At 37.9% G+C, this 23,798-nt stretch overlaps 2 protein-coding genes across 3 annotated transcripts; one reads left to right on the forward strand and one right to left on the reverse strand.

Annotated features, from left to right (window-relative positions):
- The first annotated feature begins 1,126 nt into the window (after nt 1–1,126).
- On the forward strand, nt 1,127–16,096 carry sart1 (SART1, U4/U6.U5 tri-snRNP-associated protein 1). 2 transcript variants are annotated; one of them, XM_012962406.3, is made up of 22 exons: nt 1,127–1,194; nt 2,000–2,200; nt 4,813–5,055; nt 5,425–5,479; nt 6,945–7,000; nt 7,746–7,872; nt 8,173–8,278; nt 8,434–8,508; nt 8,616–8,712; nt 9,320–9,465; nt 10,381–10,587; nt 10,751–10,869; nt 11,438–11,559; nt 11,694–11,815; nt 11,912–12,082; nt 12,174–12,284; nt 12,360–12,447; nt 12,690–12,780; nt 13,201–13,336; nt 13,421–13,510; nt 14,504–14,625; nt 15,666–16,096. In XM_012962406.3, exons 3-22 carry the CDS (start codon nt 4,815–4,817, stop codon nt 15,682–15,684), a joined length of 2,301 nt encoding a protein of 766 aa, XP_012817860.1. In that variant the 5' UTR covers nt 1,127–1,194; nt 2,000–2,200; nt 4,813–4,814; the 3' UTR covers nt 15,685–16,096. The 2 variants fall into 2 exon arrangements, with proteins under 2 accessions (XP_012817860.1, XP_004913756.1); XM_004913699.4 differs by lacking the exons at nt 1,127–1,194; nt 2,000–2,200 and adding an exon at nt 2,261–2,347.
- A 1,239-nt stretch (nt 16,097–17,335) lies between these two features.
- Nucleotides 17,336–23,606, reverse strand: eif1ad (eukaryotic translation initiation factor 1A domain containing). Its single transcript, NM_001016696.3, is given in 5 exon segments — nt 17,336–17,683; nt 18,087–18,140; nt 20,743–20,851; nt 21,223–21,331; nt 23,316–23,606. Coding segments are annotated over 5 exon segments (540 nt in total). The 5' UTR covers nt 23,403–23,606; the 3' UTR covers nt 17,336–17,502.
- Nucleotides 23,607–23,798: the final 192 nt, after the last annotated feature.

Here is a 23,798-nt window from a genome sequence, read left to right on the forward strand (position 1 = left end):
TGCACTGACTTCTCTTTCAAAAGATACAGGATTTCTTGTCTGTTTGTTTTCCTGTGCCAGAGACACGCAGCTCTCTCCTGCTCCCCCCTCCCTCAAGAATGCTAAGAACTCTCTCCCCCCCCCTTAGGAATGTGGATCTGAGCCAATCAGCAGGAAGCTTCCTCATAGTCTTACAAACTGAGCATGTACACCGGTCTTGGTCTTGCTGCATGAGTGAGGCATTATGGGAACCTTCTTTACAGAGCTCAGTGCTTTTTCTTCCTGTTTGGCTTCTGATCTTCTGAACAGGTGAAATATGGGGAGACTTAAGGGCACTATTGAGACAGCTGAAGGTATGCCTGCAGCTTGAGATTAAGAAGTGAGGCATTATGGGAACCTTCTTTACAGAGCTCAGTGTTCTGATCATCTGAATGGGAGAAATATAGGGAGACTTAAAGGAACAGTAACACCAAAAAATAAAAGAACTTTAAAGTAATAAAAATATAATGCACTGTTGCCCTGCACTGGTAAAACTGGTGTGTTTGCTACAGTAACACTACTATAATTTATATAATAAGCTGCTGTGTAGCCACGGGGGCAGCCATTCAAGCTGGAAAAAAGGAGAAAAGGCACAGGTTACATAGCAAATAACAGATAAGTTCTGTAGAATACAATAGTGTTTTATCCGTTATCTGCTTTGTGCCTGTGCCTTTTCTCCTTTGAATGGCTTCCCCCATACTACACAGCAGCTTATTTATATAAATTATAGTAGACTTTCTGAAGTAAACACACAACTTTTACCAGTGCAGGGCAGCAGCACATTATATTTTAGTTACTTTTATACACTTTCATTTTTTGGAGTTACTGTTCCTTTAAGGGCACTATTGAAAGAACTGAAGGTATGCCTGCAGCTAGAGATTAACTCTTTATTAGCCTTTCCTTCTCCTTTAAATGGGTAGAGAGCAAATATCAATTGAGAAAATATAACCTTTATATTTAGGCAGAGTTACTGAGGGGCAACAAGCCCTACATGCCCTCAGTCCCTGGGAAATTTGCTACAGGTTCTCAAGATTTTGGGCACTAATAAGGCTGCTCAGCCAATATGCACAATGTTTTCTGCTAAATCACAGAGGTTAGTACTGTTCCAGAGAGGAGGAGCCGAAATACAATTAGTGCAGTGCTGTCAGTGCCATGTGTATATCTTACTAAATCTATGTATGTGCCAATGGTTGAACCTGTGCTTACATGAGTAAGTCTGTATGTCTGATTTATAAGCTCCACCAACACTACTTTCCCCCCTAGCAGGAATTAGGCTCCACATTTTCATTTTCTTAGAATCCTGGTGAGTGGATTGTGCTTTGACATGGTATCTAATTATAAAAAATCTTTTTTTCCACTGTTAGTAAAACTAGAAAGTTTTGATATTTCTAAATATGTATAGCGATTTTTTTAATACAGGTCATGTAACTCCAAGGTGATATATATTACAACAGGGGGTGCATTATTTATTATAATACATAAGTTCCAGTAACTCATGAGATTACATCACTGAGCGCTGATTATATCTGATTCATCACTAAGTACTGTTTATAAGGATATCATTTACAGGATATTTGCAGCTCTTGGCTCACACAGGAGTTCTGCGTTTCCTGCATGTTCACCTCCATCCAGTCAATGAATATATACTTTTAATGGGACACCATTAAATAGTTTGCCCTTGGCAGCTTCCACCACTGCAAAACACAACTGAAGTATCATTTACCCATCAGATATAGAAGACATTAGCATTGCTATGCCACTTTTACTAAGTGTACTTCAGCTACCAAAATAAATGTTAGTTCCCACTTTTTTGGGGAATCGCAATTACAATAACTACATTCATCATTTCCTTATTGTATTTATTTATACTTCTCCTTATCTATAGTTATATGGGGGCGTCAAACACTTCCGGATAACCGTATCGTTTGTCAAAACAAAATGTAATGGTGAGCAATTTGAATTCTTTTCCGCATTATTTCAGACAACAGAAAAAACCCAACAACATTTAGAACATAGTCTGAGCCAACCTCCGGATCTGTAGGAATCGGACCGTCGCATATAAGCGCGGTGAGAGGGTAGGGCGTATGACGTATTAAAGAATGCGACGGACAAATATTGTTACGTAACAACTGCGACGGTGGTGGCAGACATTTTGGGAAACGATACATACACGGCAACTAAAGTAAGAATAATAATTTGCACTGCTGAATGTTGACACAATGTAATAGGATGCGTAAAAGAAATTTTTCAGTTTGGTTGAATGCGTTGTATAGTTTAGGGAGTGAGAGGAGGCGGGAATATTTGCATTCGATCCACGGGGATTGCACAGGTACCCTTTCAACCAAAAACTCCTTGCTTCCAGTTACTTATCGCCTTCATGCTTTGTAAGCATGTCTTGTACGTACCTGCCTTTTTTATTCTAAGAGCTCGAATGATAACTCTGGCCCTGTTATGAATTCATCAGCCCTATGCTGAACATCATAATGCAGAATTTGCCATTTATCCTTGGATTCTCTCAAGAAAAACAAGGTTGTTATTAGATTTTAATGCTCAGGAAGGGTCTTGTTTAAAGGAGAAGGAAAGTTAAAATCTCTGGGGGATGGCACAGTATTGTAACAGAGCTTACCCCATTTATTGTGACCACCTAGATCAATGTTTCGGGGGCTACACCCTCCTTGTGCCTGGATGGGACGTATGTCCTGAACCCCCTCCCCAAAAAAACCATTGATCTAGGTGGGCACAATAAATGGGGTAAGCTCCCCAACGGCATATATCGTTGTGTGTGAGCGGCTCCCTTACAATACTATTTGCTGGAGACAGGGACCTGCCAGTCCTATGGAAGGCTTGCACCACCAGAGCAGTGGATGTGATATTTATACAGGTGTGTGGTGAAAATGATTGTGTTTGTATCCCGAGCGGCAAAATGTTAGGCACACCCCAGATATTAATGCCATCCCACCTGCTAGAATGTAAATCACCGGTGGGATGGCATAAGCGGTGCTGCGATTTGCCGAAGTTGCCTTGAGAGGAAACGTCCACGACTTCGGCAAATTGCGGTGCCGCGTATGCCATCCCATCGGCGATTTACATTCTAGCCGGTGGGATGGCATTTCGGGGAGATTAGTCGTCCATGACAAGGGAGATTTGTCTCGCGGCAACTAATCTCCCTGTCTGTCACAGCCCTTGGAGTAAAAAATAAAGAGCTTTTTGCTTTAAGTTTGGCATTTCATTCTGTTGCACATGTGCACCTGCCAAAGAAAGAAGAGAGTGGTGACATGATGCTTGCTTTTTTGTAACAATGTAGCAGAAGCCAACTGATAAACAGTTGAGAAGAGCTGAGTAGTTGCAATTGGAACAGACAAAGGCTACATTTTGTGAAATGATTTTTATGTTATAAAAGTAATAATTGCGTCTTGGAAAGTTCCTTAGAACATCAGTTTCTTTCATTAAGAAGATTTTTTTATTTTTGTGTTTATATCCCCTTTACAGTTGGAGATTGTATATTTTAATTTTAAGGAAGTGTTGTTTGATCACCAGAGGTGTGTGTTTTTTTTTTTTTAATATATAAATTACTAGGCATTTATTAAAAGTTATTCCTAATGAAAACACATTTTTTTGTATGAAGGTACTTACAGCATCAGTACCATATTCTCACGGGTGTTATTTATTTTCTAACTCTCTTTTGGGATTTTTGATCCCTTAACTAGCACCTACCTATCTGCCCTGTGTTGTCTGTCCACTAGCTATTTTCATCTTTTACACAGTTGCTTATGCTTGTACCTCACTGTCTTGTGTTTCCAGAACAAAATATTTATACAGAATATACCACTAAATAGCAAACCTCAAAGGTAATACGTCTGTTTTAGCTTTTATAATTAGCCAAGTCTGCATATTTTCTGGGCTGTATTTTGTTAAAGGTAAACTGCTGCATTACTACATTCATTCAGGGAGGATTGCATTATAATGTATATGACATTGTGTACAAGGCTGAGACTGAAAATGAAAATAGGCCCTGGCATTACAATTGAAATTGTACAAATTACTAACCGTGCCCCCACAGGCCTAGTAATTGTCTGTGGCATCTTACAGCAGCCACTCTGGCATTTGGCAGAATCTACAGATTGTCAGTCAGGGCCTACTGTCTACATAACTAATACATTACAGTGGCTCTTAACTGACATTGAAATAGACATTAAAGCTTATATCTATCCTGTACAAATGCTAGGCAAGGATTTACAACTTCCCTAACATGGGAAACAACATGCCTAGATGCCTAATATTGCACATTTCCTTTTACTAATATTCTTTATATATACATTATCATCTTAATGCCATCTCTGTGGGGCATCTTTATTGGCACTGCTTCCTAACTTAAATTATTTAAACTCTCAGGGCACAGGACCTTACATAAAGGTGCCTTTTAATCCACATTTTGGTGCCTCTCATAAATCCTCATTATCTACAGAAATTCATAACATCCAATATCATACGGTATCTTGGCAAAACTTTTTGTGGTTATTCAGATCTCTTAATTAATAATGCTTTTATCTCTAAATACGTGGTAAAAATTTTTTATTCTTGCTTCTATTAAAGCCTTTTTGTGAAACATTTTTTAATCTTGCCGCAATGTGTACTTTGTTGGTAATCAAATAATAAAATATTTCTTATAGAAAATGCAATAAAGGTTTGTCATAAATATATTCACACTTATTTAACCAAACACAGCAGTGGATTAAAATAAGACATACATGCAAGCATCTTGATGAGAAGCTCATATGTATATTCTCTTTGCAGCCATGGGGTCTTCTAAAAAACATAAAGAGAAAGATCGTGATGTTTCCACTGCAAGTGGAGGTGATGAACGTCACAGGGAGCACAAGAAGCATAAGCATAAAGAACGAGAGCGTGAGAGACGCAAGAGGTCAAGGGAAAGAGAAAGAGAACGGCCACGAGAAAGGGAAGGCAGGTCCAAGTCAAGCAAAGAATCTGAATCACGAAAGATAAAGAAGGAAAAACTAGATTCTGTGTATGAGCATAGTAAGCAAAATTTTCATTCTTACTTTTGATGTTTTTTTAGAACATTGCATTCTAATCAAAATAGTTTGTGCAACAATTGTAAAGTCCGTTCATAAATTAAAGGAAAGCCCACCTCTGCAGGAAAGGTTATTTTCAGTATTGGGCAACTGACCTTTTATCATCAGTAGCCATTCCTAAATCTTTTTCCAGTTACCTAAACTACATGGTCGTCTGGATTAAAAATAAGAACGCTGGAGATATGGAGGGTATTTTTATATGCACAATAATGCATAGCCTGTGAAAATGGTTACTTATAACTTTGAGTTATACTTATTCAAAAAGGTTATGCGATTAGCCCAGTTAAGTGTTTTTCTTTCTCCTCCTTTTCAGCTATTGCTCCCAAATCTGCTGCTGGAGATTCATCATTGAGTATTGAGGAGACCAAGTAAGTACACGTCAAGGAACAGCATATCTTTCTTTACTGCTGCAGTTTAAAGTAAATGTAAAGGCTCAGTAAGCCATATTAGAAAATTCATTTCTTAATTCATTGTTTCCTGTGGTACGCAGGACCACACACACAATACATACTCCTTTATTTTAAAAAAGTATACTTTTGACCTGCAGCATCAAGATTTTTTTGATTTTTTTTTTTTTTTTTTGTGGGACATACACAGCAAAATCTGCTCTCCGTAAGTTAGGCACACAACAAGACAAGTTTTCTAACAGCCCTCTTGTGGGGGGGATTCTGTGTTGGATCCTGGGGGCAAGCAGTTCCACTTGAGGCTGAAAAAAACCTCAACATCACTTTTTCGATATTTGCTTTTTTTATTATGTAGTGTGTCTAGATTGTGGCTTTCAAAACATCTTCTAGTGTCCCTGTCCAGAACTGTATTAGTGTCACATTTCTAAAAGGCACTCTGTGCCTAGCAAAAATGGCCCCTTTATTGGAGGTCCCTATAGATCCTATCACTTCTCCGTCCAGTGTGAAATGAAGAGTGGGCGTGTCCTAACGGTCCCTGCCAGAAGCACAGTAGGAGGGGGAGAGCCAATCACAGCCCTGCACTCACACAAGCAAAGACAGGCTTCAGTTCCCTATCCGGTCGCCTAGCTGCTGATTGGTTCCTATCCTACAGTGCAGTGTACGGAGGGCCGCCGGCTCCCCTGCACATCCAGAGAATTCAGCCAGCAGGAAGTGGAACAGATGGGCGGGGCTAGTGGGGTTTTGGGGGAATTTTTCAATAAATCAGTCTGAAACACAACTTTTTAAGCACAATCCTTCTATATCTAGAGGAGTATAATTCACTGGTACATTCATAATTTTTATAGGATATGTCTCCTTTAAGGTAGCTGTTGAGCCTGAAACCACCCATGCACTCAGCAAGTACAGGTGGTTCTTTTCACCAAAACACAAATTAGAATATTGTAATAACCACTTGTAATAGCAGTTTCCATTAGGAATATGTCAGCAGCAGCTAAAATGCCTTTTTGTTACGCCTGATAATACATAATTTTATATACAGACGCTGTGACAGGAATATAGAAGTGTTTTAGCCTCTGCTTATTTTTCCTCACAGCAGCAGTCAAACCCACCCCACCCCTAAGTTCTGTAGATCTTGCTATAAGCATACATGGGGGGGGGTCACATGGGTGCAGTGTGATTTCCCACAGGTGACAAACACAAGCATCTTACTTGTGCCATTTGAATCATGCAATTGTTTAAAAACACAGAAAAAAGGCATTTTATCTTTAATGATTCAAATTGTTTAGATTTAGGTTTCAGGGAAATGTGGAATATGGAATATAAATGTTAACAGTGTAGCATATTTTCCTATGTGCTTAGAGAAGTGCATTTGGTGTTGATTACATTGTTTTTTACTTGGCATGTTTACAATTTTTTTTTCTTTTGATAGTAAACTTCGTGCTAAACTTGGTCTAAAACCTCTGGAAGTAAATACAGTTAAAACTGGTGAGTTAATAGTACTTCATGTCAGCACAAGTGAAATGTACTTGTCTTACTGCAGACTGTTTAGTATTCTCCCCTGACAAAATTAAACACTTTTTACAGAAGCCAGTAGGACTCATCACCATCATTCTTCTTTGTATATATCACCAGCAAGTTACACAGCGCTTTACATTAATTTATAGCAATAATTTAACAAACCAGGGTTACACAAGAGCTTGCAATTTAAAGGACAGGGTGCATCTGCATGCACAGTCTTTCCGACTTCTGCAAAAAAAATATAAAGGTGTGCAAGGTTTGGGCAGATTTTGAGGCCGAAGCAGGGATATGCACTCGGCTAAAAGGGGTTGGGGAGAACACTGCTCTTGCAGACATCATTACTTTATAAATTAGTCTCCGCTGCAACATGCGTTAATAATGTAATGAACAAATCCTTTAACGGAGACCAGAGGCACAGCAACATAATCTTATTTGAATCAGTCTCAAGTTTTATGTGACTATAGGCTCTAAAATTATATTCTCTGGGGTGAATGTGCCCTGTTCTCAAAACATTAATTTTATGTGGATTTTTATTTTGTAAAAATCTATAACTTGTACAGATGGCATCAACACTGGCATTATTATTTTTGTTTAGCGCTAATTTACAAAGTTAACAAATGTCGGTATCTTACTTTACCATTTTTTATTTATATAATGCTTTTTTTCTTTATTGTGAAAATGTGCAAACATTTATTCTGTTTAACATGTGCAGAGAGCGGCACTAAAGAAGATCCTGTAGCTGCTTCTGTCATTAATCCTATTGCACTAAAACAGCAACAAGAACTTAGAGAGAAGTTAGCTGCTGCAAAAGAGAAGAGATTGCTGAATCAGAAATTAGGGTAAGAGGAGAGTGGTGCGGACCTAAAGTGATAAAAATAAGTCAAAACCTCAAAAGAATGGGTATGTGCTAGCTGTGGTAAAATACATGTTGGGAATGCTTTTCTGCCTCTCTGAATGCATTGTAGTGATCATACTGCCAAGTTTGCTTCAGGCTCCTGTTCAGGTTTTCATTTGGCTACAGGGCGTGTGGGTACATAACCAGCTATCAGTGCAACTGTAAATCATATTTTGGGGACTGTGGGAAATGTAACAGTACATTATACAGAGCAGTTCATACTCTTCACTTGTAATTTCTATAGTAAAATCAAATCTCTGGGAGATGATGAGCTATGGTTAGATGACACAGCTGCCTGGATTGAAAAAAGCCGTAAGCTTCAGATGGAAAAGGAAATAGCTGAGAAGAGGGTGAGTACTGTTAATATTCTTATCATGATGAGTTGACTGACTTTAAATCTAAAAAGTTCCGTTGCAGTTTAACATTGTTTAATTATTTTAAGTTTGATTGCCATTCTTAATATTTGAAATACTGTGCTTTTCAGTTACATTTTTTTTCGTCTCAGGCAAAACTTCTTGCTGAAATGGACGAAGAGTTTGGCGTTTCTAATCTTGTGGAAGAAGAATTTGGTCAAAAGAAGGTAGGTGATGTAAAATCAATTTATGTTTTTGTCTGCACTTTTTTGTTGAACTTTTTGTGTAGCTTTTATTTTCATACGTGCTACATGTTAATTTTTGTGTATTACAGCATTACAGTTCCCGTGATCTTCAGGGACTCACTGTGGAACACAAAATTAATGCTTTCAAAGAAGGACAGACTGTCATTCTCACTTTAAAGGACAAAGGTGCGTTTGTTTTTCCAAATCTTGTTCTTAATGAAAAAGCAGTAATGGAGTATAGTTTTGCTTTCATGCTCAATACCTCTCCTGTAATTAGTTTAGTAAGGCCAATGCACATGTGGCATTTTATCAGACACAGGAAACTCCAGTCTGCTCCTTACCGTCCCATGCTTAGTAGCACGGATATCAGTTTCATCAAATCTGCCAGCAAATGGGAAATACTAGGACTTTGGGCCACCGGACAAGAACCACATCAGTGTGCCAGGGTGGTGTGTATTGGGATTTTCAAAGCTTTCTGATGGATATCTGGATGATTTTTCAGGCTCACTCACTTTTTGGAGGCAGCTGGTGTACGATACTCTTAAACTAACATAAGACCGGGGGGCAAGGGAAATTTGACAGGGTCTTGGGGACCCTTATGTGGACTGAATATGCTGGATTGCTATTTGCTGATAAACAGCTGGGAGACCCTGTTGAGATCATTGTTGCCTGGTACACAGCCATTAATGCCTAATTGACAGTCCACCCAACCTACTATCACTTTTCATACAGATGTATATTGGTTTGTTTTATTCTAAATGCCCAGCAGTATATAAAAATATTTCTTTTACAGGTGTCTTAGATGAAGATGACGCAGATGTTCTAGTTAATGTAAACTTAGTGGATAAAGAGAAGGCTGAGAAAAATGTGGAGTTGAAGAAGAAAAAGCCTGAATACAAACCATATGAAGAGGAGGAAAATGTGGAGGACATGGCAGTTGTAAGTGCATTATCTTACAAGCCTGATTCTAAAGGGCACTAAGACTGCATACAGTAATTTTTATGTTTAACAGAATTTTTATTAGCAGCATTGATGAAGATACAGACTATGGTTTATGGACATCAACATAGAAACTGTTCATGCTTACAGTATGAGGCACAAGTAGCCAGTGGATGTCTAGATTTACTGTGGTATAAGGAAATAATAAGTCCATATAAGTTAGATATAACTAGTGCAGACCCTAGTCAAATCTTTCTCTTGTAGGATGTGTTTATTTTGTTTTTTAAATAATTTAACTTTTATCTGACTCTTAAAACCCATGAAGCTTTCCTGAGTGAACAACCAGTATCTGCTACTAAATGATTTGAGAATAAGGTTGTCTGTGCGAACAGAGAAGCTTAATTAATCAGACATATTTTTCACTTTGGCTTAGTAGTTCTTAGCCTGTACTGAACAACATTGCAGCAAATATGTTTGTTTCATAAATTAGTTTTTAGTATGGTAAAGACAAAATAATTGTAGAGTAAATGAAAATAAATTGTAAATCGAATTTTTATTTTACCCACTTGTTTACTTTAGTGTCCTTTAATTGTTTTTGCTTAGAATTTAAAGTAATAGAAAATAAAAACCATAAAATCCCACAGTCCATCTGTTATTTCTTGCTGGGATCAGTAATCCTATCAACCAGACAGCATTTTTAGCGACAGGATGTGAAAAACCAGAACAGGAAAATGATACTAAATAAATATAATGAAGTAAATCTACCCTCAGTGGTGTTATTCTTGCTATAGAAAACTGTGGAATAGTCATGATTGACAAAACCTTTTTGTATTTGATTTCTAGAATTATTTTTTAGATTTATGAGGACTTTTGGTGCAATTAACTTTTTTTTTGGCTTAAATGTCTCTTCTCTAGTTCCGCCCCAAATCAGTTCTTTCCAAGTATGATGAGGAGATAGAGGGAGAGAAGAAAAAGTCATTTCAACTGGAGTCTGGAGGAGTTGCTGATGGGTCCTGGGAGAAGGAACTACAGAATATTCGGGAATCTTTGCACAGCCAAGCTCATACTCTGGAACTTCCACAATCTAAACTTGCTTCGGAGTACTACACTCCCGAGGAGATGGTATGTTTGTCTTAGAAGAGCTAGATGGATCGATATGTTAGTTATGACTTAAGCGTCTTTATGAAAAAAATTATAAATGTTTATTTAAGTGGGCATTTTTATTCTCTGATTATTCAGTGACTTAAGTTACTTAAACTCCCTTATATGTTTCTTTTGTTCACAGGTCTCCTTTAAAAAAACAAAGCGACGAGTGAAAAAGATTCGTAAGAGAGAGAAGGTTGTTCGGGCTGATGACCTTCTAAACATTAATCATGATACCAGAGAAACTGACTTTGGATCAAGGTGACGGGCACAATTGCTATATCTTTTGTTAATAGTAATAAAATAGTAAGTGTAGCCTCAGAGTAAAACATGTATTCATCACTGTTTTTTTAATTATAAAAATTCAGTTAACAGTCAAACTGAGGCTACCCAATATGGAGGTAATTTCACACCATGGTTTGACACACTAAGCTAGATGGTTTAGATGAAGGTGCATCTTATGGTCATAGGGTTCTAGACCTGTGTTAAAGTAAATTATAACTAAAACCTAAAAAAGCTTGCTAGAAATGCTGTATTTTATATACTGAATTCGCTATAACAAAAATGTATTACACTTTCTACATGACATATGCTTTCTAACATCTTCAGCTCTTCTAAAAGACACAGAAAGAGGGTGAAAAAAGTAGCACTCTAAGAATGGAAGTCTTAGGGTGTACCCACTGTCCCACAAAAAATTAGCTGTATGGTTTTTAACAAAACAAAAAGCTTAGTTTATCCTGTAGTGGATTATTTTTGTCCCTGCAGGTACAACAGATAGTTTGGTCCAGTTATTACTGACCTCTGTATCCTTCTCTAATTAACTTGTCAGATCAAGGGGGCGTGGGCGTAGGCGTGTAGAGGATTCAGACGAGGAGAACGGGATAGAAGAAATAGATGAAATACTGCAGTCTGATGATATTCGAGTGGAAAGCATGGTTATGAGTGACCAGGGTAAGAAAATATTTACATTCTCCGTTTATTTCTTTTCTAAGTGTGCCTTTTCATTCACCCGTTGTTCTTCGTTCTTTACCTGCCTATCATGCTTTAATTATAAAGGGCTTGCTAATGACTTTTTCCTTTTAAAGAAGACAATGATGACTCTGCAGCAGTTATAGAGGAAGATGAACTTGAAAGTGAATTACAAAAACAGTTGGAGAAAAGCAGAAGATTAAAACAAATTCAGCAACAAAAAGACAGCAGTGATAAGGTGTAGTGGGGAATACAATTCCCATTTCAGTATTTCAGTCTTACTTTGATCAAAAGTTAAATCTCTTGTTTTTTTAATCTAATTTTTGCTTTTCAGGTTGTTGCATTGGTCAAAAGGGTGGAGTCTCAGAAAGGTCAGGACGAAGAAGATGACGATGATAAGAAAGGTTCAATTGTATTCAATGCAACTTCTGAATTCTGCAGGACCCTTGGGGAAATCCCAACATATGGACTTGCAGGAAACAGGGAGGATCAGGAGGATCTCATGGTATGTGCATCCTGTATGTTGGTCAAGTTTTCTACTTTATTTATACTATTATATGTGTAGCATTTTTTTTTTTTTTTTTTTCTGCTACTAGGACTTTGAAAAGGATGAAGCAGATTCTGAAAATGAGAATGGAGAGTCTGATGGGGAAGAGAACATTGGTTGGAGCATGGTGAACCTTGATGAAGAGAAGAATCAGCACGATGTAAGTTCCTTGGCTATAAGTTTTTGTTTATACACTTGTAAGTATCGGACTCCTTGACAGTGTCTGTCTTTCCAGTATTCTGCCTCTTCCACTACCATTTTGGATGAAGAACCTATTGTGAACCGAGGTTTGGGTGCTGCTCTACTTTTGTGTAAGAATAAAGGTAAGGTTTTTTTTGTTTTTTTTTTTTTTACTTTTATTGCTGATGTTCAAGGGAAATTTGGGTTGGGATTGTTAAAAAAAAAAAAAAAAAAAAAATTTGAAAAATTTGCATCAGTGTGATTGTGGATTCCAAAATGGGAGCATTTGGATTTTTTTTTTTTTTTTTTTAATATTTTATCAATTTTGTTTGTATTGATGGTTTCACATTGAGCATTAACTTCAGCATCTGTTTCCTCCTAACAGGATTGCTGGAGACAACTGTACAAAAAGTGGCTCGTGTAAAGACTCCTAATAAGTCCCTCCCATCTGCTGTATACTGTATAGAGGATAAAATGTAAGCAATATGGCTTTCAAAGGGCTAACAGATCAATAAAGGAATACTTATTTTCAAAACACATCAGTTAATAGAGCTTCTCCAGCAGAATCCTGAATTGAAATCTGTTTTTCAAAAACGCAAACAGATTTCAGATATCAGAATAGCACTCAATAGTAAGAAATACATTTGTTGATTCTAGAATAAAATTTTAAGTGGTAGAGTGAATTATGGTATAAAAATATACCATAAAAATCATAGCAGTAGCCCTTTAAATAAAGTGCAACAAAGTCACCATGGCTGGGTCAGCATAATTTTGGTGAGCTGTGTAAATCAAATTCAGCGGTTAATTTGTTACCTGGGTTTCATATACATGTGATCTTGTCACTGAACAACTTTCTTTTGACCTTTTATGGTTCCTTTCTTAATCTCACTCCAAAGGGCAATAGATGATAAATACAGCAGAAGAGAAGAGTACCGGGGCTTCACACAAGATTTCAAAGAGAAGGAAGGCTATAGACCCGATGTTAAGATCGAGTATGTTGATGAGACTGGACGCAAACTCTGTCCCAAGGAGGTGAGCTGTCATGGTGCTCTCTACATTTTCTGTTCTGCTTGTCTTCAATTTATGCTTATTTTCTAAATTCCCCTTTCCACACAGGCCTTCCGGCAGCTGTCTCATCGTTTCCACGGAAAGGGATCTGGCAAGATGAAAACCGAAAGGCGCATGAAGAAGTTGGATGAAGAAGCTGTAAGTTATACTTGGTCTTCAAAGATAGACACACTATTTGTATCCTCTTGTAAGGGGCATTAGTATCTTTGCAAAGAGCATAACATATGGGAAGTATTAAAATGCACGTGAAAGGGTATGCCTTATGTTTTAAATTAAAAATGTTTTAATTTCCTAAAGTATAAATGTATACGAGTATGTCTATACAAGTCTGAGCCAGTGAGAACAAGGTGCCATGTTTTGATACTTTAGTTGGTCAGTACCAAAGCGATGAATTATACTCAGGGTTGTGGTTTATATAATAATTATGCTTTTCAGTTAAGCCAAATCTCAGGCAGCATTTGCGGTAGTTCACCTTTTTTTGAGAATCTACAAGTGGTTTTCATTTTTTTTTTTTTTTTGCATTTTTTGAAATATTTACCTTTTTGTTCAACAACCTGGTATATAAATAGTAGGGGGACTGAATAGAATGTAAGAAAAAGTAGCAATGTTAATAACGTTGAAGCCTCGGAGCAATTGTTTTTTTTGGCTGCCGGGGTCATTTGAGTGCTGTAAAGAAGAAGAATGGGACAAATAATTCAAAAACCATAACAAACAAAAATAAAGAATAATAAGAATAAGACATTCTATGGCATACTGAAAATTAACTTGAAGGTGAACCACCCCTTTAAATCTCACAAAATTAAGGGTAATGGCAAACGAGTTGATTTGTGTTTTTGAGTTTTTTCACTTCAGTGCAGTCGTTCCTAGAGAGGGGGACAAAATGCTGCAAGTCTCCTTTCGCCCTGTGATACCTCCCCATTTCTCCTTTTACTTTGGAACTCCCCATGTGCTGTTACGCTAGGGGATTGGATTCCAATCAGCTGAACAGAAAACATTTGACTAAATTTGAATCCTGCAAAAAAAGCCTGGGATGTGGCTAAAAGTTGGATTTAGTGCACCCTTGAGAATTTGAGTAAGGTGGAAGCATAAGGTTATACATTAATACACTGGTAATTTTTACTTTCTCTCCAGCTCCTGAAAAAGATGAGCTCAAGTGACACTCCGTTAGGTACTGTCGCCCTGCTTCAGGAGAAGCAAAAGGCCCAGAAGACTCCTTACATTGTACTTAGTGGGAGTGGGAAAAGCATGACAGCGTAAGTACCATCCAATTAATTTGGAAGGACACTGCCTTTTAAATGCTATCAAAGAAAAAATTACAGAGCTAATAGTAACATCATAGCAATTAAAGTGTATAAAAGGATAGTGTTACTGAAACGGATGTTTTGGAAGGGGATGGTTGGACAGAGCTGCAGTACTGGCTACACTGGCCTTCCATGCTTTTATTTTGAATAGTGCCTCACCTTCCTGCAGTGTTTAGGTACTTTGTCTCTATGAAGCAAACAAGGAACCATTTAGTGATTGCATGAAGCCTAGTGTGACCCACTAGATACATTTGTATCCCTGCACTGATGTGAATTAAATTTGGTCTGGTCTACCTACATTTTTATAATAGAACAAATTGCAGCTTATATACGAAAAGTGGGCTCAGTGTGGTAACTCTGCAGTAGTAATGTGTGTGTTAGGCACCTACATCCGACCGTAGGCTGGGAAATGTTGCCATTGGAGGACACACACCCCACCTGTAACTACGTCTTTCCACTCTGTATGCTACTTCTTTGCATTGTGCAAAGTTCCAAGACAGGGAAACTTCAATCACAGAGAGAGCGTACTGTCCCAGTCTGACCGGCACCCAACCTGCAGGTTGAGGGTCAATCTGCACATCACTGTTCTGCAGCTAGTAAGAGACTTGCTTTCATTATTGTATGGCAATAATGAGCCAGTTACTAATTTATGGGAAAATTGTGCCCAGTGTTTGTAAATAAACACCAATGATCCTACTTTTTCTAGCAATGATAGTGAATGTATGTTGATTGATTGAATGCATGCAAGCTTGTAAGAAAAGAACACTGATTTTATTGGATGGATGCCAAGTTAAAGAAATCATGCTTTCGTTTTTTTTGTACAGACAGTGACTGCCCGTCTATCTTTTGCAATCTGCTTTTTGAGTACATTGTGGCCCACAGTACTGATGACTGGCCATTGGCATTAGTGTGCATCAGTGGCTTAAATATCATAACAGGGTGAAATGTATTGTATTTTACTAAATCCATTTTATATTTTTCCACTATTTCAGGAATACGCTCATCAAGTAAACAAAGCTGCAAAATTCAGGCACAATGAAAGACAAAAGGACATTGCACGATCAATTACTATTTTACATTTCCATATACAACGGAACCTATTGTGCTGCAACACTACTTTTTTTTCTGCATTGTGGTAAGTCAATTTGGCTGAAGAGAGGGAAGGAGACTACTTAAAATATCAAGCCATTCTGTTAGTCATGATCTTTCTAAGACCGCGCTGTATGGTTGGCAGCTGCCATACAGAAGAAGATATGTGGCCTGAATCCATAAATAGGATTTTTTTAAAAGGACAAATGGGTTTTCTGTATAATTGGGGAGTGCTGGAATCCAGAAACGCTCCAGTTATTTCTTCTCAAAATACAACCAACAAAATATGTAATAAAAGAGGTTTCAGAGAAATCTGTGGCCAGTTTTACTTCAATATCTGCTGTTATGCATTCCATTTTGTTTTTTGTTTCCTCTCTCTGCATTTTCATTTTTGCTGGTAGATTGAAATTTCTTTGTTTGCAGTGATCAATCTAATTGTATCCTATCAAACACATTCTTGTATGTATTGCACTCGGGTTAACCATATAAAGGTGTTTTGGTGCCTTTAAGTGCATAATTTGCCAAGGGCTTCTACACAAATATATGTAACGAAAATTAGCTTAGCATTACCCATGGTATGTGTTGTAATATTGTTTTGTTTTCGGGCAATTCAAATTCAAAGCATCATTGCCTAATTTCCATCTCAGTAGGCAGCAAAATGCTCAGATTCACCTGCTATTGATTTCATCCGTAGGTGATTCCTTTTACATTTTGTATATTTCTTTTGAATGCATCGGTTTGCTTTTAAGGTATATTTGCTTCTCCTAATTGTCACTTGAACCACAACTACAAACTATATAACATTTTCAGGTGTATGCTGCTGCCTAGGGGCCCCCATCACACCTAATGGCCTGTTCGTTTTCCGCTTTAAAAACAGGTTTTCCAATCCCCTGCCTAAAAGGTACTTGAGAATAGTGATGTGTGGGTTGAGTTTTTCTCAACCCTAACCCTAAGCTGCCTGAACTGGCTAGTCCCCTCTATAGACCCACACTGATGTCAAAAGGGGCGGGGTGCCTAAAATAAGAGAGCCAGAACCAGGAAACCGTTGGTGTAAGGTTGCTGGCGTGGAGGGCAAGAACAAGAGACCGACCCAAACCCGCCTGCAACTTTAATGCAGAGGTCGGCCTGAACCAGCCCACCCGCGGGTATTGGGCCGGCTCACACATCACTACTGCAGAATGTAGATGCTAGGTGCTGGGGCACTTAAAGGTTAAACCCTACTGTGCTACACTTATGGAAATCTACTGACCATCATATGAAATTAAGGTAGGTGCAGTCGGCATCAGTACAAATTATCTTCTGTATGAAAATGTACCCCAAACTTTTCACTTCAAGAAAGTGGCTGCTTCTACACTATTCATTGGTCTGTGTGAAAAGCTATATTTGCAAGTGTGTGTTAAAGTGTATATTATTTTTGCACCCTTTCATACCCCTAAAATTCCTATACAAGTAGAGAGAGCAATGGAGCTCTGAGTCTGGTGAACTTCATCCTTTAATAAATATGCCCCCAAATGCAAGTGATGCAGTGTTTACCATTCTTCTCTGCAGAAAAGGAGGGGAATCACACTAGTCATGCATAAAGAAAACATTTTATTCAGTACAAGCAAATTTTACATCCTCAAAAGAACAAAATACAAATATTTGACATTTTATTAGTCCTTACTGGTTTTAGAGACCAGTAGTTTTCCAGTTATTATGATAACTGCGTCATTTATCCCCCAAAGTTTAAGCCTTCTGCACTCAGTTTTCTTCATCTTCTTCACTCTCTGACTCTTCTTCGCTTTCCGACTCCTCCTCACTGTCTTCATAATGTACACGATTAGTATTAACAAACAGGCCGCTGTCGTCATCTGTTTCGCTATCCTCCCCTTGTTCCTTTGCTTGTGCTGTGCTCAGTGCCTCTGTGCTCTGGATTCCATTGCTACAACAGAAGTCAGGGTTTAATATTTGAAGCCAAATGCAAGTTATATTACTCGGACACATACTATTCACTAATAACATTTAAGAAAAGGTGCCAATATCTGAATCTTCTAGAAATCTGCTTTGCTGACTATATATAATTTGTTCTACCTGCAGTACACCTGGCTGCCGCTGCATTGCTGGGAGATGTGCCCTTCAAAGGTTACAAAGTTAGCACCACATCTAGTCCCCACTTTAATCAGATGTTTGCTTTAAATGCTACCTAGTGATTGGATACTAGACATAAAGCAACATTAATAGTGAGATGTAGCCTAATTCACACCTACAATTGCTGACAGGAGTACCAGCATTTAAGATCTTATTAAACTGATGCTACATAAAAGATCTTTGGGAAATTTTCATACTTTTCATTCTCCTTGGTAACAACTCCTGTTTTGTCTTGCGTGAAGCCTTCTGGCCTGAAAAGGAGTAAAAATAAATAAGGTGAACAAATGCCATTAGAGAGAAGCAACTCACAAATTGTACATTTTAGCACTCAAAATCGTGTACACATTATTGTAATTTATAAAATGTAAAAAAATCCGTGAATGTTTTCATTTGTAAATACACAATTTTTACGAATATGAGAATTAAGGATTTCGGATTCTTTTGTGCTTTTTATATTAGGCTGTTCTAAGAATGGTTAATAGTTGTGAATAGTAGTGAAAATTGGCTTTTTTTCATGGTTTCCAAACTCATAAACCAGAATGTTGATGAATGGGCCTTTATATGTCAGTGTATGTTTTGTACAGAGAAACTAGGTAATATAAAAGCTCACATTTAAATCACTATTTAGAATGTCCATTATTTCTAATACAGAAGTTCCAATGAGCACCAATATTCACTCATTTATTATGATTTTGCGTGTGAATTACATTTAATTAATGTAAGGAAATATAGAGTAATGCAGCTAATGCACCACAAAGATTATATAAAATGAGCCCTAATCTAAGTCAGGAGCGCCCCAGATGCCAATATTCCCAGCAGATTTCCTACACACAAAGTGGACATGCCCCTAAATTCAATCATTCTGGAAGCAGGGAGTGCAACTGGTTTGGGTCAAAACACACCAAACTTCCATTGGATCCCAGGGTGCTGTTGTTTAATCGGTGAAGAAACTATCACCCAGACGAGAACAGCATAATCTACTCTCCCTATTATGCATGTACACCAAAATGGTGGTTGCAATACACTAGAAATGCAGGGGAGAAAAAACAAAAGATTATTCTTTAAATGTACTTATATGAGAAGAGGCTATACTGAAAAACGTAAGTTTGGGAGGTATGAATTGACTATGTGGGCTTATCCTAAAATGAGTTTTTCTGCTGTTTAATTTGGGCTAAATGGATGTATACTGTATAGCCACTATCTCTGAGGGTCATGTGAAGAAGATACCACAGTGTACTCCACGGTTATATCTCCGTGTCAGTTTATACATAGCATTGTACTCGTGGCAACTGTAGAAATTAGCACCATGTACAAATTATGTTTCAGTATGTACATATCATATACTTCTTTGCAGTTGCTTAATTAAAAAAAACAAAACATTCCTGACTGGGAAGTCCATAGACCCTGAAGGTGCCTGTGGTCTTGTAACCGAGCTAAAAACTGCTACAGCCCACTCTCTTCTAGGTACATGGCTGAGAACTGTGGGCACTTGAAAACTAGTTATGGGGCTACAATTTTGCATATTTAATGAAGGTTACTGGGGAGTTTGAATCCACATTGGCTTGTTTTTGCCCATATGAAAGCACCACTTTACCAATGAGGAAGAAATTATCCCAATAAAAATACATTATACAAAGGCTTTGCAAAAGGGTATGCTTAGAACACTGGCACTACTAGGGACAAGCCTGCCATCAGCTACAAAAATAAACTACCAAAAACAGGAAAGGGAGGGTGGCGGTGAATGAGAGTATTCATTACTGAGGTCTGATTATAGCACAGTGAGACTACAACAAATTTAATAAATAACATGAGAAAAACACTACAGCTATGCAAAACCTTTACTAGAAAAGCCTTGTGTTGGACTCCAGACTGTCTTACTGTAAGAGCCAGTCCTGTGTATAGAAATGGCCTGGCAGCCTGCACTTTAAATAAACAGTCCCTCTTATAATGGCTAAGTTAGCATCTGAGCACAGAAACACAGCTCTACTGTTTCCTTTTACTAATGGGCCGCTCAACTGCATTTTTATTTCCTCTTTATGTGTCTGAAAGGGTACTTGTCATGCAAACATTGTTTCCCTTACCACCAGCTAATAGAGCCCACACTCCAGTTGGTGGAAGAGATAGTATTTTGTGAAGAAAACTCCCTTCGCAAGCGCCACCCTCAAATTAATTTCGTTTGGAAATTCTGTCTGTCATGTTCTCTCTCTCTACACACACCCCCCAGTAAGACCACTCAGAATGAACTAAGAGAATTGCATTCATCTCAGACATGCCAATACACAACTGCAACTAAGAAATTAATCTTGAGCACTGCATTACCTCCAGATGAGCCACTATGTACCCTGTACATACAGCATTTTACATATATATTTACAGCATTTCAGGAAAAAACTGACCAAGCTGACTCCAGAAACAAACCAGTCCAACACAGTGTAGATAATTATGGCCAAATTATATATGTCTTGTGCAAACAAAAATAGGGTTTGTTTGTTTGTTTTTTTAATTTAGTTTACAAACCCGATGTTTTGGTCACTGACTGTGAACTTTCTTAAAGGGAATATAACAAACAGTGAATTAAGCCCCTCCCCCATATGGGTGAAAAATGGCACCAGACAATAGTCTTTTTGGCAACCTATCAACAATACACAGTGTATTGTTGATAGATTGCCATAGTGACTTGTTTCTCTAGGTTTCCATAGAGACTGTTGTTTTCATGCAGACAATATATTTTTTTAGTGCGAGTGCTTCTCCATTATATACATACAACACACTCAAGTAACCTATCAATTACTGTATAGTATAAATAATCATGATTTACAAATTAGGCCTTCTACAGATTATAAGGAGTCTTACCAGAGCCCCTCCTTTTGTAGAAGTCTTTGGTGATCCTTGTACAGGATGAAAGCTATTTCTGCTTTGACCTTTTCTCCTTCGGCTATTGGATCAACAATAAGAAAATCACCTGAAGGAAAAGAAAAAGATTAAAAACGTTATCCTTGTGGCGCTTTGGGTCCACTTCACTGCGATCTTCACCACTAAGAACATGCACTGTTGCAGCTGATCCAGACCTGGATTTAACTGTGCGTCTTTATGTCGGTGATCTTAGTGAAGAGACCCAAAGTGATGCCAACCCTGCTGTTATGCTTTACATTTTTTTAGCCAGGAAAATTGATATATTGAGTTTGCTGAATGCCTGGAAGTGCAGTTCGGGAGGTTGAGAGACCCGTGGTGTGCTGGTAAGGAGTGCTGGCATTCTTCTTACCTATGTATTATTATGATATGTTTTACATAGGAATAAGAACAGAAAAAAAGCAGATTTGCCTCCACATTTACCTCTTTTTATCCAAATGTTCTTCCTGAATTTTGTTGGCATGCTAGCCAGAAATCGTTCCCCTTCAGATGTTTCAACCTCATGGAGATTGTTACCCGGGCTTCCTAAAACCTGGAAAAATTAAGGATTTGGTTACAAAATGAAAATTACGCCACAAGGATACCTAATTTACTGGACTATTCCTGCTGGAAAAGACAATACTTTTATTATGATTATAAAATAACATTTAACTGTGTTTCCTGTTTAATGTACACTCACAGACTAAAATATTTTGAGAGTTCAGTCTAGGAATTGACAGGCAGATTAAAGGCAGTGACAGGGTGGGAAAAATCCAAGATGGAAATTGTGATGGAAGAAGGGGATGGCTATAGAAGTGGGGTAAGCTCTAGCAAAGTGTGTGTATGTTACATGAGGTAAATGAATAGATCATATGAACAGTGGTATAAACAGTTTAGTAAGAAGAAGGACATTAGTTCAGAGATTTAGGGTGGGCATGAGTTGTGATCTGCTTTTTGTTAGTAGTTTGAATTTTAATCCTGAGCGGTAGTTTAAGCCATTGTACGGAATTATCCTCATCTCTATATCAGGTAATGCAAAGTAATTTCACTTATCAGCAAAAGATATTGTATATCATGACCAGGGTGAATGAAAACCTATATGCCTATGGCTGTGCAGAATGCAGTTTACATTAAATTTGGAAAAATAAAAGACATGCAATTCCATGTTACAAATTCTGTTACATTCCAGGCCAGCCATATAATATATAAAAACAAAATTCCGACGACATTATTTCAGAAGATGAACAACTATCCCTTTAAAAACAATTATTTCTACAAAGATTCCTGCAGTGACCCATAATTAGCCATACATAATACTGGAGAACCTCAAGAGAGACGGTGCCTTTTTTAATTACTTTGCCCACCACGTGATAATTGCAACATTTTTATGTGAATTTAAAGTGATACTGACACGAAAAAACTACTTTTTAAAATATGAATCTACATAAAAAGTTACCTATGGGTCATGTTGATCATTTTTCACTGTTAGGGCTGCTTTTGTGAGTAATTGTTACTTGAAGTTCCTAAACCCGACTGTTTTGCCAACCTGACTGTCCCTTCTCATCCTGTCAGTTATAGCTTCTAATGCTAACGGACTCCTGCTGCACAAATATGGCCGCCCCCTCACAGAGAAACATGGGGGATCAGATAGGAAATGTAAAAGCCTCAGGAAATACATTTATGGCAAAATTATAAAGCTCATGCAAGGATAATGTTATGAAAGATGTAAAAAAGGTTTTATTTCTGGTGTCCGTATCACTTTAAGGATATTGTATGTAGCAGCATGCAAACATTAAGGCAAAGAGTCACCTCTACAAGGAATACAAGCGTTGCCAGCAGTATATATGTTAACCAATAGTAATGGTCTTGAACCATACCAGACAGAGCCCTGCAGCTTCTAGTAACTTTAAGAGCGAAAAAGCCAATTAATTAATCAGAAATTTCTTTCTCTTTCATCTGCACTAGCAATGAAGCCCTCCCCTACCCTGCTCTGCAGTTAAAAGGGGTGGGAACAGCACAAAAGCTAGAATTGCCACTGAACAGGCGCAACAATTTTTTGTTATTCTTTACATAGTTACATTATTTCTTCATACCGGAGATTTTGATTGACAGTTGTGGTCAAATACATCTTTTTTTGGGGGGGGGGGGTCCCTTGCCTAGCAGATGTATTAGAGCTCACTCAAATAACTGACTCCGCACAAATCTTGCATGTAGAGAGACAGGATTTGTCACTGGGTTTCTCAGGAATAGTAATCTCTAATACATCTTCTTGGCAAATGGAGCACCCCCATATGATGTATTAGACCCAAGTGTCAATCAGAATCTGAACCAGACTCCTGTATTAAGAAAGGCAGATGCTGAGAGAGGGGATAGTTCATTATTTCAGACACCATATAGAATGTTTAAATGGTTGAATTTAGGAAGTTTGTAATTTTAGTCAGAAGAAGCTTATATTAAATGTAACTAATCCCAATAGTTTCCCTTAAGACGGTGGCCCCAATGCAATTTGACTACCACTGAGTAAAGGATTCACTCACCTTAACTATACGCTGGTGCTCAGTGGGCTGCACATAATCACCAAGAACCTCCTTAACCACATGTTTACGCTTTGTGGCTTTTGACATTGTTGTGATTATTTTATCTCAGTGATACAAAGCCATAAAAAGATGCCTGTGTATGTAAGCCTGGTAAAACTGAGACTCTTCAGCATCTATGCCATGTGTAATTGCACTACTACCACAGCGTCACAGGTCGGAGCGCTTTTATAACCCAATTAACTAATATAAAGAAAACTGCGAAAAGATATAAAGTACTCCAATAGCTGGAACAAACAATACAATTTAGAAATATCTAAACTAGTTTATGCTAAAGTTCCTCTGATGAAACCAGTTTTCACTAATGATCTAGCTCGCTCAAATCAACGTGAGGCGACCATAGGTCTTTCACTTCCGGGTTCAACAGGTCACAGAAGCAGGAGTCCCAAGATGGCGAATGCTGCTCTTCCGTCGCAATTGCCTTTT

Source organism: Xenopus tropicalis, chromosome 4 (assembly GCF_000004195.4).
Source record: "Xenopus tropicalis strain Nigerian chromosome 4, UCB_Xtro_10.0, whole genome shotgun sequence".
Lineage (NCBI taxonomy): Eukaryota > Metazoa > Chordata > Amphibia > Anura > Pipidae > Xenopus > Xenopus tropicalis.

Excerpts from the sequence above, each read along its gene's own strand:
- sart1 (XM_012962406.3), top strand. The coding sequence starts at position 4,815 with ATGGGGTCTTCTAAAAAACATAAAGAGAAAGATCGTGATGTTTCCACT. Across the intron at positions 11,816-11,911 it reads AAAAAGACAGCAGTGATAAG|GTTGTTGCATTGGTCAAAAG; the intron begins GTGTAGTGGGGA and ends TTTGCTTTTCAG. Across the intron at positions 13,337-13,420 it reads GCAAACTCTGTCCCAAGGAG|GCCTTCCGGCAGCTGTCTCA; the intron begins GTGAGCTGTCAT and ends CTTTCCACACAG.